At 39.0% G+C, this 14,215-nt stretch overlaps 3 protein-coding genes across 3 annotated transcripts in view; 2 read left to right on the plus strand and 1 right to left on the minus strand.

Annotated features, from left to right (window-relative positions):
* The window catches only part of LOC132791288 (uncharacterized), a 40,446-nt gene extending 32,040 nt beyond the window's left edge, over positions 1 to 8,406 (plus strand). The window contains 5 exon segments of the mRNA XM_060800152.1: positions 5,703 to 6,009; positions 6,071 to 6,185; positions 6,249 to 6,455; positions 7,123 to 7,355; positions 7,415 to 8,406. Coding sequence (XP_060656135.1) covers positions 5,703 to 6,009; positions 6,071 to 6,185; positions 6,249 to 6,455; positions 7,123 to 7,355; positions 7,415 to 7,583 — 1,031 coding nt within the window. The 3' untranslated portion in view covers positions 7,584 to 8,406.
* Positions 8,407 to 8,478: 72 nt separating this feature from the next.
* LOC132791289 (ribonuclease Z, mitochondrial) lies at positions 8,479 to 12,177 on the minus strand. The gene is made up of 2 exons (XM_060800153.1): positions 10,876 to 12,177; positions 8,479 to 10,018 (listed from the first exon to the last, which is right to left on the minus strand). The coding sequence occupies exons 1-2, from the start codon at positions 12,137 to 12,139 to the stop codon at positions 8,928 to 8,930; spliced, it is 2,355 nt and encodes a 784-aa protein (XP_060656136.1). The 5' UTR covers positions 12,140 to 12,177; the 3' UTR covers positions 8,479 to 8,927.
* Positions 12,178 to 13,145: 968 nt separating this feature from the next.
* Positions 13,146 to 14,138, plus strand: LOC132791292 (uncharacterized protein C16C10.8). The gene has a single exon (XM_060800156.1). The coding sequence runs from the start codon at positions 13,228 to 13,230 to the stop codon at positions 14,059 to 14,061; it is 834 nt and encodes a 277-aa protein (XP_060656139.1). The 5' UTR covers positions 13,146 to 13,227; the 3' UTR covers positions 14,062 to 14,138.
* The last annotated feature ends 77 nt before the right edge of the window (positions 14,139 to 14,215 follow it).

Consider the following 14,215-nt stretch of genomic DNA (forward strand, 5'->3'; position numbering starts at 1 on the left):
AATAGCGAGAAGCTTACGCCTGCCTCATTGCATCGCAGTGTCTGCGACATGCCCAACTGCGGCAAGTTGCTGTGGATACGACGCAGCATCGACTATGCAACAACGACGCCGACGCCGCCGCCAATGTTGCCACCGCCGCCAACACCGCCAGCGAGTGAACTAAGTATTGGCTATCACATTGTGGGGCTGCCACACACGCCGCTGCCGTTGCCTGGACAACGGCAAGCGTACTTGGCTAATCAGCATGCAATAGGCGGCTCCATGCCGCTGCTCAGGTGGCAGCAACAGCAACAACAACAGCAGCAGCAGTTGCAACAACAGCAACAATTGAAGCAACAGCAGCAGCAGCAACAACAGCGAAAGCAGCAGCCACAGTTGCAGTGGCAAAGCGGCAGTTAGTATTGAAGTCAACTTGGTCCTCTTTGTTGCAGCCTTCGTGCAACTTGGCCCTCTGCACTTAGCCCCCTTTAAGTGCCACAGACAGACTTTCTCATTTGACTAAACGACCTTCCGCATTTAAGCGCTTTCTCACAGCTTTTCTCTCTGCTGTGCAAAATACGATGAAAACTTGTTATCACATGATTTGATAATCAGACAAGCAGAGGGAAAGAGAGCCAAGAGAGAGCAAGAGATAGACAGGGAGACATATAGAGGGAGGAACAGCGATGAAGAGACAGAGCGAGACAATCTCAGCGAGATAGTTCACCTTAAACTTCGATAGCTTTTTGCCAAGCAGCTCACGTCTCGCGCAACTCGTGATAAAAAGCTTGCTGCTTGAGCTTTTTAGGGTTTAACGATCTTCTCTGCAACTACAGTGGGGCCAATAGCTAACTGTGCAGCTAATTATGCGGAATCATGGGTGTGGAATGTATGACGAAGCTGCGTCTTACGTCAGCGCAGCTGTGGAAAAATTCTAGGAAGTTTTCGTTGTACTAAAAAACCAAAAAACGATACCAATAAATTTAATGGGAAACATTTAGTGCCGCACCCAAGGGAAAGCTTGAAATTCTGTTTTCAAAATCTATAAATATTTAATTTTAGAATTTCTTTAAATGTGTAAACCTTGCTCAAAGTTTGCAAGTTTTTGTGCAGATGTGAAATTTTTTTAATACCCCTATGGTTTTTTTTTTGTTATTTCTTTCCATTATTTTCGCTGATAATTTCTGGTTCAATATAAAAATCTGCGATTCTTAAATATGGATTTTGTTTGCGATATTTTCTATGGCATTTTTTTTTTAATCATAAAAATGTATAATTCCCAAATTGAATCAATATTCGTTGAGTTCTTATAGTTCTACTTCTTTATATTGTTGATCTACATTTCGATTAAACAAGAATACAATTCAGCCATAGATTTCATTTTTAATTTAAAAGTCGAGTAATTCCATTTTTTTGGCCTTTAAGAAAATAATTGTGTTGCTGAAAATCTAACATGTTGAATGCGTGATTTTCTAAGTTTACATTTTACTTTACATTCATTTAACAGCAGCATTAAAATGTTAGTCATCAATTGTCAATTCATCTAACATGTCGAATGAGCGATTTCCAACGTCTTTGCCGCTCCTGTTAAGCTTAACAGCAACATTAACATGTTTGGCTATCAATGATGACAAATCTTCACAACTGCTGTTAATGTGAATGTTAAAAGCTGCATTAACATGTCTGGCTATCAGCATAAATGCCGCTAAGCAATTCGGCTGTTAGCTGAAAAGACTTCAAAAACACGCAGGTTGCTTTAACGCTTATCAATAGAATAGTTTCCACTGTTGTTGCGCGTGCTATGTGATCCACTGTACGCCATGAGTAATTCACACAACAATACTAAAACCGAACAAGAAGAAGCAGAAGCATCAGAAGTAGAAGAAGAAACAACAACAACAACCACAACAATTGTAATGTCTGAATAAACGTGAGGTTGAGGCGCCAAATAAAATGGCACTCGTAGTACGACGATAACTGAAAACGATTCACAGCAACCAAGTCTTTTGGCGCACAGTCAGTTCAACAGTTGTTCAGTTGTTCATGCTCTCAAGCATTCAGTTGCGCCGTTTTTCAGTTTCATTCAATTTCAATTTCGATTTCAGTTTTCTGTTTTCAGTTGAGCGCCACGCGTGCTTCAGAGCAGTTGGCTACGAGTCGCAACGTGAGTGTGAAAGACAGAGAAAGAGAGAGAGCGAAACAGAGACAGAGATCGTTGTCTGTGCTGTTTTGTTGTTGTCGTTGTCGGTTTTTGTAGTTGTGTCGCGTCTTCGGTCTTCGTGTGTTAAGCTTTATCAGCTGCTCGTAGCCTTCTCGGCTACTTAGCTGTTGAGTTGTTGTTCTGATTTTGATTGATTGCAAGTGTGACTAAGCAGGAGGCGAAGGTGGGGAGAATAGGGTAAGGTAGGGAATACAAAAAGAAAGCAAAGCAAAGCAAAGCAAAGCAAATTCCCAATTGACTCGCTTAGCATATTAACAATTAACAGTGCAGGAAAAGCCGCGGAAAAGCCGGCAAGACTGGTTTATATGTGTATGTGTGTGTGTGTGTGAGTGCAATGCAGTTTAGTGCTGTGTGTATGTGTGTGTGCAGTGAAAGATGAAAATCGGCAACACTTTCAAAACGCTGCAAATTGCGGCGCCACAGCAAGCAAAATCAGTGAAAGTGAAAAATCTCCTCAAGTGTCAATTAAGCTCTTTTTTTTACTTGTTGTTGTACAACAAATTGTTGTCGTAATTGTTGTCGTTGCTTTATAGTTTATGGCGTTTTTTTCTTTCATTTTTTTTTTGTTCGTTTTCAACATTTTGTCGCTGTGTAAACACAAATATTTGTGCAGTTGCTCCAAAGTTTTTTGTGTCCCCCACAAATAAGTTTCCATGAAATTGCCTTTTTGACAACTTGACGCAAAAGAAATTTTCAATTTATTTGTTAGAGGAGGTGGAGAGCGGGAGAAGAAACTTCATGTAAAGACAGCTGCGCAATTTCATTGCGTGCATTCTCAATTGATTTGTCACTCACTTCGCATTCCTATTCATTCAGCTCATTCTGTTCATCAGCTCAAGTTCATGAATAACTCGTCGTGTTTTATCTGCTGGCATAAAATAGTATCTTCAAAACTATGCCAAACAAGGTCAAAACACAAATAGTTAGTAAACTCGACTTCAAGTTGCAGATTATTCACTTTTGTTTTCAGTTAGACAATCTTGTTGAACTCATAAATCACGACAAGCGAGTTGAGGTTTTGTTTAGATAATAACAGTAACTCAACTGATTTTAGCACTAGCGAGGCCTTTAAAATAAATGGGGGTGCTTAAGTTATGGCAGTTATTTTATAATTGACTGTGAGTTTCACAACCATGGCGGATTTTTAATAATTTTAAATTATTTGTGAATACTTTGCATTTAATTTTCTAAGGAATTTTTTTATTTTAAAAGTTTTTTGAATGCTGTGTATAATTAAGCAAAGTTTTTATTTAAAAAGTCTTACATTTTTAATGAAAACTAAATTTTAAAAGTGCTATGAGTGCTGTTGATATTTTGCAGATAAAATAATTATACATTTAACTAGTGAATTTGAATTTATAATACAGAATGAAGTGACAGGTTAATCAAATTAAAGAAGATCATGTACTCAGCATAATACAACAGATTTATAGTGTAAATGCATTGATACAAATTGAAAATAATAATTCAGCAAAAATGTTTTATAAATTTTGAAATAAACTTTCTCTTTGAATGCCGCTTAAAACATTGATTAATCCAATCCATACCAAAAATTGGATTGTGTAGCGATTTTTATTAAGTTGCTAAATGCTACTGATATAGTAATTCAATAAATTCCTTATAATATGCCATAAATTCTCAATGTTTATAGCCTGTCAGTAAACAGTTTTCATATATGCAAATCCATTTGAAATCATTAAAGTTGATTTAAGTTGATCGCTTTAAATGACAGTCTTAAAGTTAGATCGTAAAATCCTCTATATGAATATAATATATAATAGACCTATTTATTCACATACTGTACACAATTTCTAAGCTCTCTTCTGAGCACATTAAGTGCATTCACACAATTGTGCTTGTAGCTCTTCAATTCAAATTACCCTTTTGATGGCTTGAGATAAAGAAAAAAGCCACTAAAAGCAATAAGTCAATTAGCACTTTGCTGTCAGTTGGTCACCCACTCTCCACTCAACACTGACCACTCCCCAGAAAGATGTGGATTGCACCACTTTGTCTCAATTGGAGACGGAGACGGAGAAGCAGAAGGAGACTGTGTCTCCCATTTAGCTATCAGTGGCTGGCTAACGAGCATTAACTTCAATTGCGGCTCATTTTCGATACAATGGAGAAATGTTAATTCAATTTTCCAAATACTAAACGAGCACTTGCTCTCCCTCTCTCTCTCTCTCTCTGTGTCTTCTTTTGTTGCCATCTCTATCTTTGGCGGGGTTATCTGCGATCTATCTGCTTGGCGAAGCGTGCGATCAACAACCGAGCTGAGTTCGAGACAGTGTCAGCTAACAAACGTTAGTTGTTTATTTGCTTACCAATTGGCAAAGCACAGCTACGGCTACAGATACATTTACAGATACAGCTACAGCTACAGCCACAGCCAGAGCAATAGTTAGAGATACAGCTGAAGCTACGTAGACAGTTAGTGATAGAGATAAGAGCAAAACAGCAGTTTCATAACGAGGCAACGGCGACAATATTTCTGCGGTTAGCTCGTCTTACACTTGCCCTAACGACTCTTGTTGCTATTTTTAGTGTCAACAACAACCATACCCTGTATTTATTAACAACTGCTAAGGGGGTCTATTGTTGGGTCTTAAAGTAATATAATGGAAAGTAAATAGTAGTAGAAATATGTCCAAGATTTCAGCTAACAGTTTCAGAAAAATATCAAATAAGATAACATTTGATTCTGATTTTTACAATTTTTTTAAATTAAGTTTATTTTAACCCTTTCGAGACTAACAAAGTCGCAAATCAACGTCGCAATTGTGGTTTGATATATTTTAATTTGTGTTCATCTTTGCTTCTTGTATTTATTTTGTTATTAAACCTCAAAAAATGTAGGTTGATGCAATAGAAATCGGTCCTGAAAGGGTTATTTTATAATTTTAAAAAAGCGTAAAAACATCATAAAAAATCGACTGCACAATTAATTGATGTTATGTTACAATGAAATCCATCAGGTTGTAATACTTTTTCGCTTATTTAAAACTTTTAATATCATTATGCTAAAAAATTGTGCTTTATAATTATTTCGTTTATAATCACATTTCGCTGTTTTATTTTTCGACTTGAGTAGAGAATATGAAATGTTACATTTAAAATGTGATTTATTTACCTATGATCTCATAGAAAATTCTCACTGAGATTGTATTTGTACGAGTATCAGCTTAAGTTTATACTATTGTCTAAAATTTGTAAACTTTTTGGAATCACAGATTTTAATACTTAGTTAAAATGCCCAACTCGTTCAACCAGAATTCTTTACCTATTTACAAATAGTTCATTGTTTCAGTTAATGTCTTAATTAACTAATACAGGGTATTGTTTAGCTGTGCTGCGAGAGAACGAGACCAACACCTATGGATCGATAACCCAACTCGAATTTCGTCTAATGCTTTCGGCTTTTGGCCTTTGCTCTACTCAAAATAAATGCATCTACGTATAGTAAAAACAAATTTTCAATTTGTTTCTCCCATCGACACAGACGTGAATGTTCACTTTAAGACACCGTTGAGGCATGAGTATAAGCAGAACTTATCGGAGGAGGAATTAGCCATACGACAAGCGGAGCATATGCAGAAATTGTATCAGGAGGAGCGCAGACGCAAGTATCTACAGGAGCTGCAGGACATGAATTCGCGACGACACACCGACAATTTCACACCCTCACAGAAATCACCGATTGCTCTCAATCGCTACGATGATTTCCCCACAGACGTGACCCTCAAATCTCTTGTGGGTCCCAAGACCGTTGCCCGGGCACTCTACAATTTCCAGGGACAGAGCTCTAAGTAAGAATAGCTAAAAAGTGATAATAAATTGAGTATCTAATAATACTCTTTCCTTTCTTAGGGAACTCTCGTTCCGCAAGGGCGACGTTATTTACATTCGACGACAGATCGACCCCAATTGGTACGAAGGCGAGCACAATGCGATGATTGGACTGCTGCCCGCCAGCTACGTCGAGGTAAACTAAACTCTCTCTTCTCCTCTTTGACTGTTTTAATACCCTACCTTTTTTGTTGTGCAGATTGTTAGTCGCGATGGCGCTCGCACACCTTCCAAGCGTCCATCGGAGGGACAAGCACGTGCCAAGTACAACTTCCAGGCTCAGTCCGGTGTCGAGTTGTCCCTCAACAAGGGAGAGCTGGTCACACTGACACGACGAGTCGACGGCAACTGGTTCGAGGGCAAAATCGCCAATCGCAAGGGCATTTTCCCAGTCTCCTATGTGGAGGTAAGTCAAATGGCAGCATAAGATAGTTACTATATAAAAATAGTGATACGATGGGGTGATCTATTTTAATTTTGTTATGTGATATATCTGTATATGTGATATATTAATATTATGTAGTAAAAAAATAGTTTTTATTTTAAATATTTATGATTTATTTTGTATGTGTTGTTTTTTATTACAAATAAAGATCAGGCAAACTTTCCACCTTAAAGACTGAAGATAAATTGACAAAAATAATGGAGAAAAGCAAAACATTCAATATTGAAATGAACTTTCTAAATAATTTTCAAATTTATTTCACAAAATATGTGTTAATGCATTTTTTATCCAATTCAAAAGGATAAACTTTGTTTTATGACTTAAATAATAAATCGATATCAATTTACTTTAATTACATTTTGGAATGCGAATGAAAAATTGTTTAATTATGAAATTAAATTAATAAGCTTATACAGTTTTCATCTTCACATTCACAAAAGTTGCATAATAAATCGAAATGTCATTTATTATTTCAATTCATTTTAAACAATTTTACATTCAATATTAGACACCTTTAAGAGTAGCTTTGTGTTCCATAGATAAGTCAGCTTTTTAGAATTAAACTTTACAATATTAAATCACACATCAAGAAGCTAAGTCTAATCTAATATCATTCTTCCCACTTTAGGTGCTAACTGATATTGGAGCCGAGGACATTGCGGCTAGAACGACAACAGTCATCAGCAGTCAGAGCACGACAAATCTGCGTCCCAATTTGGACGTGCTGCGCACAAATATCAACAACGAGTTCAACACGCTGACACAGAATGGATCCCAGCCACCCAATGGAATACTCAAGGACACCAGGACGCTGCACAAGACAGATGCGTTGCATGTGGACACAAGTTCTGAGCCATTGACGTGAGTTGCAGAGTCAACATAAATTACATCAAACATTCTATAACTTATCTGAATTGCAGTTATCGCGCACTCTACAAGTATCGGCCACAGAACTCCGATGAGCTGGAGCTCTTTGAGGGAGATCTGGTTCATGTGCTGGAGAAGTGCGACGATGGTTGGTTTGTGGGCACATCACAGCGCACCGGCTGCTTTGGCACATTCCCCGGCAACTATGTGGAACGTGCTTAGACCGAAACCCAAAAATCGATCGAAAAGATCCTCTGGAGAACCGTTAAGATATTTGTTTTGTTTTGACCCCAAAAAAGGAGATGAAGTTTTAAAGCCTAATCGTAATGAATTTGTAGTCTAATAACTTGCAGCGCAGTCGAGGCATTAGCAATTATCAATTATTTATTATTGACCTCTTGCGTTCAATGATAATCGTAATAATTATTTTAATTGTTGTTCACTTTTGCCGATTGCCGACGTCTGCCGAGGATGTGTTTTCTCTTTAATTTAAATAATGTACAACTATTTATTTAATTTTAAAGAACATGTTGAAATTATGTTTATTTATAAAACCAAAAAAAAAAGTATATCTATTATTAACCAGAAGTTTTCCCACACACACACAAACACACACGAACACAGACACACCAAACAGAATATCAGCAGCGATATTTGATATAATTTCTTTTAATTTCGTTTACCTACTAATTTTAACTAGTCACAGCTAATTTCCAAAAAAATAAAAAATGAAAAACCACATACAAAAAAAATAATCAACAGATATTAAAATAATTCAAATGTTGAACACAAAAAGTGCCTTAAAAAATGAAATGTTTATTGACTTTGACAGAAAGCAAATAATAATTAATGATTACTAAAATAATGAAACGAAAATCAAGTGCCCTTTTTGTCTAATAATTAATAATTATAATAACTGAGAAACTAAACTAAAATGATGAAAACAAAATTTGTAATTTTATGAGCGTTTTAATAATACACAGACACCTGTTGCAAGCGAATGCGTATTAAGTAAATAAATCAAACAAAAACAAACACCAACAAATTATCGACTCTTTTCTTTTGTTGTGTAAAAATACAATTAGTTTTATTGTAAGTAATTCAACAATTGGCTTAACACTGGAGTTGACGTTGAAGATGGAAATCTACAACTGAATGACATATTTTTACAAAATTTACGTTTATGCAATGTGAGAAAGTGTGAAATAAAGTTTATGGGTTGTTACTGCTGTTGATAACAAGTTACAAATTTTTGCATATATGAAACAGATATATAAGACCTGAAATTCTTGCCTTTGGAAGGTATAGGAAATTGAAAGCGATGGCATAGCTTTAACTACTTAGTTTCCTAAACAATATTTCTTTAAAAGTAGTCGATATACAAAATATTTTAAATAATTATTGAAAGCTGCCACCACTTTGATTTAAATAGTTAATTGCCTTTCACATTAACTACTTTTTAAATATACAAAATGCCTCATTCGAAATACATTAAATGTCCATTCGTATAAACGTTGTAACTGAAACTAAGTGAAGGCAAAGTAGATGCGTTAAACTGTCTACAAATCACGTTTGCGCCAATTTTCGTTTTCTTTCCTGTTTGAGTTCTCGTTTCACTGCCCGCTGTTCCAGCTCCTCGGTGTACTCGGCAAACATCGCCATCAACGCAGGATAAAGCTTCTCATACTCCTTCAAATCGTCCACTGTCACTTGCATATTATCAAAAGCAATGGCCACATGTTGCATGTCCTCGTTGCTGGGCAGTCGAGGACACTTCGCATACCGTTGTGAGAAATGTGTGAGTATCGTGTGCTTGGCCTGCATGTCGCGACCCTGTTGAATGGCCTGCGAGATGGTGCTGTGCGTCTTGATGCGTGCCTCTTCGACGAGATCATCCTCCATGGTCGCCTCGTGTATCAGCACCGTGGAGTTGCGTCCCAGCTCCACGAGATCCTCGCAGGGCATCGTGTCGCCGCTGTAGGTGATCTTAATGGGCTCACCTTCGTGCTCGGCTTGGAGCGTTAGGCTTATGCCAAAGGCATGTGGACAATGCCGCACCAAGCAAGTGCCAATCGAGTCGATGCCCAAGCGTTCAACAGTCTCGCCTTTCAGTGGATGCTCTAGAAGTTCGCCATTGGCCACTAGTGTGTAAGAGTCAGCAATAGACTCAATTTGACGATTGTAAAACTGCAGCCAAGGTTCGATTTGACGTGGCGCCAACAAGAGCAGAGGTGCCTCTGGTGCCAGTTGTTGTCGCTCGGTCAGCAATGCAATGAGTCCGATGTGATGATCCGCATGCAAGTGGGACACATAGATCGCCTGCAGTTGCAGCATAATCTCCTTCGCACGCTCATTTCCATAGAGTCGCACAATCTGTCCGTGAGTTCCTTCTCCACAGTCCAACAGCACAAATGCCTCTTTTGCTGTCTGGATGAGAATGGAGCTCACGTTGCGGGTCTTGTTGGGAATGCACGATCCGGTGCCCAAGAAAATGATGCGTGGATAGTTGCTGCGTCCTTCTGTCGCCAGCTCGGACTCTTGGCTCAACTTTGTGTCACACTTCAGCTTCGCCAGCAGCTCTGTGACTCCAGGCACCGCGTGCGTCTCCTTGATGTACTCCTCGGGCGTCAATTTCGATTCCAGCGCGCGATCGAGACCTTAAATATTTGGTTTTGATTAATTTATGGGGTAGGAAGTCCATAAACATCGATTGTATGCTATATGATTTATGTGAATTGAAGGCTTATCACTTAAGTTAATATCTTCTAATTAATATGCAAATATGGTTTACATAATTAATTGTATCTTTTCCTTTATCATCATTCGGAAAGCAATGGCTTGTTGACATGGGAAGAATATTAATGAGAGATTGAATAGAGAACACTAATAATTGGATCAAGATTGCATCTATTTGAATACTTGTTTTGCTAAATTTATTCATTGTTATTTCCATTCATTGTGAAATCGCTGACCTATTGCGCTAATTAACATAAATGTTTGCTGAAACGGTTGGTGAATAATTTGTTTATTAATTTTTTCTGCTTTCTTACTTCCGAGCAATTAAGGTTCGAAACTATTGTCCTATTAATTTTAATGGCCGATTTAAGATACATTATGAAATTTGAAAAACTCAACCTAACGTAAACTATGACAGCATTCAAGATTTTTCTTTTTATAAAAAATGTCCAAGATCCTTATTTTTTATTTAGGTTAGAAGGCATTTTTAAATGTGTATATTATTGCAAAGTGTAATTAGTAAGGAATTTCATGCTCATTTTTATAGTGCGATTTAAAATAGTAAGAAAACGAATTTTGAAAAACCCAGTATTACTGAATGGTAAAATTACATATATTTTGGAATCCTTGTGGAAAGGTTAAGTACTATTCTGTGTTTTCTGACTTCTGTATCAAAGCTTGCTCTTAGATTTCTATATTAGTTTGCTCTTTTTAAATAAATATCAAATATACCTCTTATCGATATATGCTATAATATAGTTGGAAATCTCTCACTCACCTTTCTTGGGTCGCAGATGAAAGCTGGTCATGGGCACAACGCCCTGATTCAGACTTTGTTTCTGGTCATCTTTCTTTGGCTGCTCATGCTTCGTCTTCTCTTCCCCAGTCAGCTCCTCTTTCGCTTCCTCCTCGTCTAGCTTTGTCTTCTTCAACGGACAGTTGTGCTGTAGTTCAAGCGACTCGGCGAGTAGCGGAAACACCAAAGGAGCCAGTTGATGCAGCTGATATTGTATGCGATGAGTAGCCGCATAGCCAGAGAAACTATTTGAAGGGGAGTTGAGATAGATATGCTCTGTGCACTGCGAGAAATTCTCCGCCATGAACTGACGATAATCTGCATGTTCTGTCATCGCCGGCGGACTAAAGTGCACCACCAGCGCGACCTCCGTGAGCTCTGAGTCAGCAAGTTGCTTGTATTCCTTGGCGTGAGACTGCAGAGCAGACAAATAATCCACGCTTGGTACATCGATAAAGACAAAGGAGAGCGCTGTCTCTCCGGGTTCGGTGACATCAACCGACCGAACCACTTTGCCATCTGGTAGCTGCACATCCTGACCATTCTTGAGTTGTCCCAGCAGTGGACCAGGCGGCACTCCATGCTCCACACACTTGACGAGATTGAGGGCACCTGGGCGTGGTTTCAGCTTACAGATGTAGCTGATTACAGACTGCTCTGGTTGCTTCTCACTGCGCAACACCACCGACTGCACACTGAGAATGGAGTCCTCGAAGTGCTGCGAAGTGGTGGCGTCTATGTTCTGCATCTGTAGGTTCTTGAGCATCACAAAGCGTCGCATGCTCTGTAGCATTGTGTCCAGATGCGGCGGTCCATGCACTCCCAGCTGCCGCACGCCAGCATCCTGTATGGTCAGCGCCAAGCCCGGCAAGCCGCCCACCGAAGTCCACGTGTTGCGTGTCATAAAAATTTGCTCTAAGCGCGACAATCGCGTCTTGTGCTCATACGCCAGACGCTGTGTTCCCTCGCCACAGTTGAACAGATAGCGAGACTGATCGGTGAAGAGGTAAACAGCGCTGGGTGATCCATTGGCACCAGCGCCAAGCACTTGGAGATTCACTGATCCTGGCACCACATTAGATAGTTTTTTGCGCAGCACATTCGGCTGGCGTTCGTATTTGGCATCCATGGCCGTTGTGCTCTTGCTGAATTTGCGTATCGGGTGTGTCGTCACCTTGTAATTAGTGCGTATGCCATCAACAACAATTCTTTTAAAGCGGTGGAATTTCACCAAAGACAGCAACATAGCGTGCGCGCCACAGCTGTTCAGCCGCTAGAGATGGCACAAGTTGAGATGTATTGATGTCGTTCACACACTGATTGTTACGTAACTTCACAAGTGGCGCCACTGTTGCACATATCAAAAGCAACTCCGAAAATTCGGATTAGTAACGGTATATATCAATTTTGTATAGGCAATAATATTAGCAAATGACCAATTATGGCAAATATTTGATATATTATTCTATTATTATTATTATAGTATTATTTTGTTATATCCATGAACAGTTCATATGGCTGACGTAAAGTCATCCCCTAAATAATGCGTGTGCCATAAGCATCTACTCCTTGAAAGTATTGTAATTTCATAATAGACAGCAACATCGCGAGCTCGCCATAGTTTTTTAGAGGCTAGCGATGGTATAAAATGGTACGTGCTGAACATGACGTCACCTTGTAAAAAATGCGTATGATATGAAAAACAACTGGAGCGATGTAATTTCATCACAAGCAGCAACACTTAGAGATGACAAAAGTTGGATATATTGCAGTCGATCGGAAACTGCTTGGTACGTAACTTTAATGTGGTGCCACTGTTACGCAGCATTAACGCGACTCCGAAAATAACAGCAAACGATTTACTATAAGCCGGCCATAACGTATTTTAAATATTATAATTAAAATGATGTTATTTTCCTTACATTTCGTATTTTCATGGAGGTCTGAGTCTAAAAAGCTTCTACGCACTCTTTAATATTAATAACAAGCATATTAATATATAAGTCATTTCTGTTTTCACTATTTTGACTGGCTTCAAAAAAAGTATAAAATTAACATAAACGCTTATATAGATATAAAAGTATTGATTGTCCATGCATAATAGAGCAATCAATATTATTAAATCTATATAAGCGTATTTAAAAAAACGTTAGAAGAAATGTTAGCGCGTAACTATGGAAGGTGGTATATGTTGGTATATTTTATGCCTCAAATTGCGTATCTTATAAACCCAACTACGGTCACACATGGCACGCGGCACATAAATAAAAAAAAATTTAGCCGCGCACGTGTTGCATTTAGCGTCCAGGATTTCGAGTAAATAATCTATTGAATATGGTGTTTTTTACCTGCAACATTTGCGGTGAGTCCGTAAAGAAGCCGGCCGTGGAGAAGCACTACCAGACCAGATGCCGAGGCAACGTCAAGAACGTGTCGTGCATGGACTGCCTGAAAGACTTCTACGAGGAGGAATATGTGGCACACACCAAATGCATTTCCGAAGCGCAGAAGTACTCCAATCAAAACTTTGTGCCCAAGGAGCCTAGGAACAAGAATGCCCAGAAGCAAGAAAGTTGGATGGACATCATACGCGCCATTCTCGACAGCCAAGAGTATCAACTGACGCCACAGCTGCGCAATGAGTTCCAGCGCCTGCAGAGCGTTGACAATGTGCCGCGCAAGAAGGCGAAATTCGAGAACTTTGTGGGCAACTGCATGCGTATGCCACGCCACAAGGCTACAGAAGTGTGGAACATACTCGAGAAGGAGTTGAACAAAATGAAGGAGGCCAAACAGGCGGAACTTGCAGCTGCCAAGGCAGCGAAACAGAAGCCCGCAGAAGAAGCTGCTGCAGTTGAGGAGCCGCCCAAGAAAAAGTCCAAAGTGGAGAATGGTGAAGCTGCCGCAGAAGTTGCTGCTGATGATGCTGTTGCTGCAGAGAACCGCGAATTCGATTGGGCGGCACAGCTGAAGAAGGTGTTGGCCAAGCAACCCGGTGCCATCTTTGTGGAGAAGCTCAGGAAGAAGCTGGAGAAGAAATACGTAAAGCATTTGGCTGTGACGGAACTGAGCGAGAAACAAGCAAAGAAATTTGAGAAGCGTTTCAACAAGCAGCTCAATAAATGCAATGAAGTGAAGCTGGATGGGGATCTGGTGATAGCATGTTGATCTGTAAAGCTACATTTAAATCTCTCTAGCGTAATTAATACTTAACTGTAGACAAGCATTAAACACATAAGCAGCAATAATTAACTAGATTGATTATTGAGAAAGATTAGTTGTTAATTTAAGTCATAGAATTGTAGTTGATTCTAGTGAAGAT

Source organism: Drosophila nasuta, chromosome 3, assembly GCF_023558535.2.
Source record: "Drosophila nasuta strain 15112-1781.00 chromosome 3, ASM2355853v1, whole genome shotgun sequence".
Classification (NCBI taxonomy): Eukaryota; Metazoa; Arthropoda; class Insecta; order Diptera; family Drosophilidae; genus Drosophila; species Drosophila nasuta.

Coding starts and splice junctions, on each gene's coding strand:
- LOC132791292 (XM_060800156.1), top strand. CDS start 13,228: ATGGTGTTTTTTACCTGCAACATTTGCGGTGAGTCCGTAAAGAAGCCG.
- LOC132791289 (XM_060800153.1), bottom strand. CDS start 12,139: ATGTTGCTGTCTTTGGTGAAATTCCACCGCTTTAAAAGAATTGTTGTT. Junction 10,019..10,875: donor TCATCTGCGACCCAAGAAAG/GTGAGTGAGAGA, acceptor CAAATATTTAAG/GTCTCGATCGCGCGCTGGAA.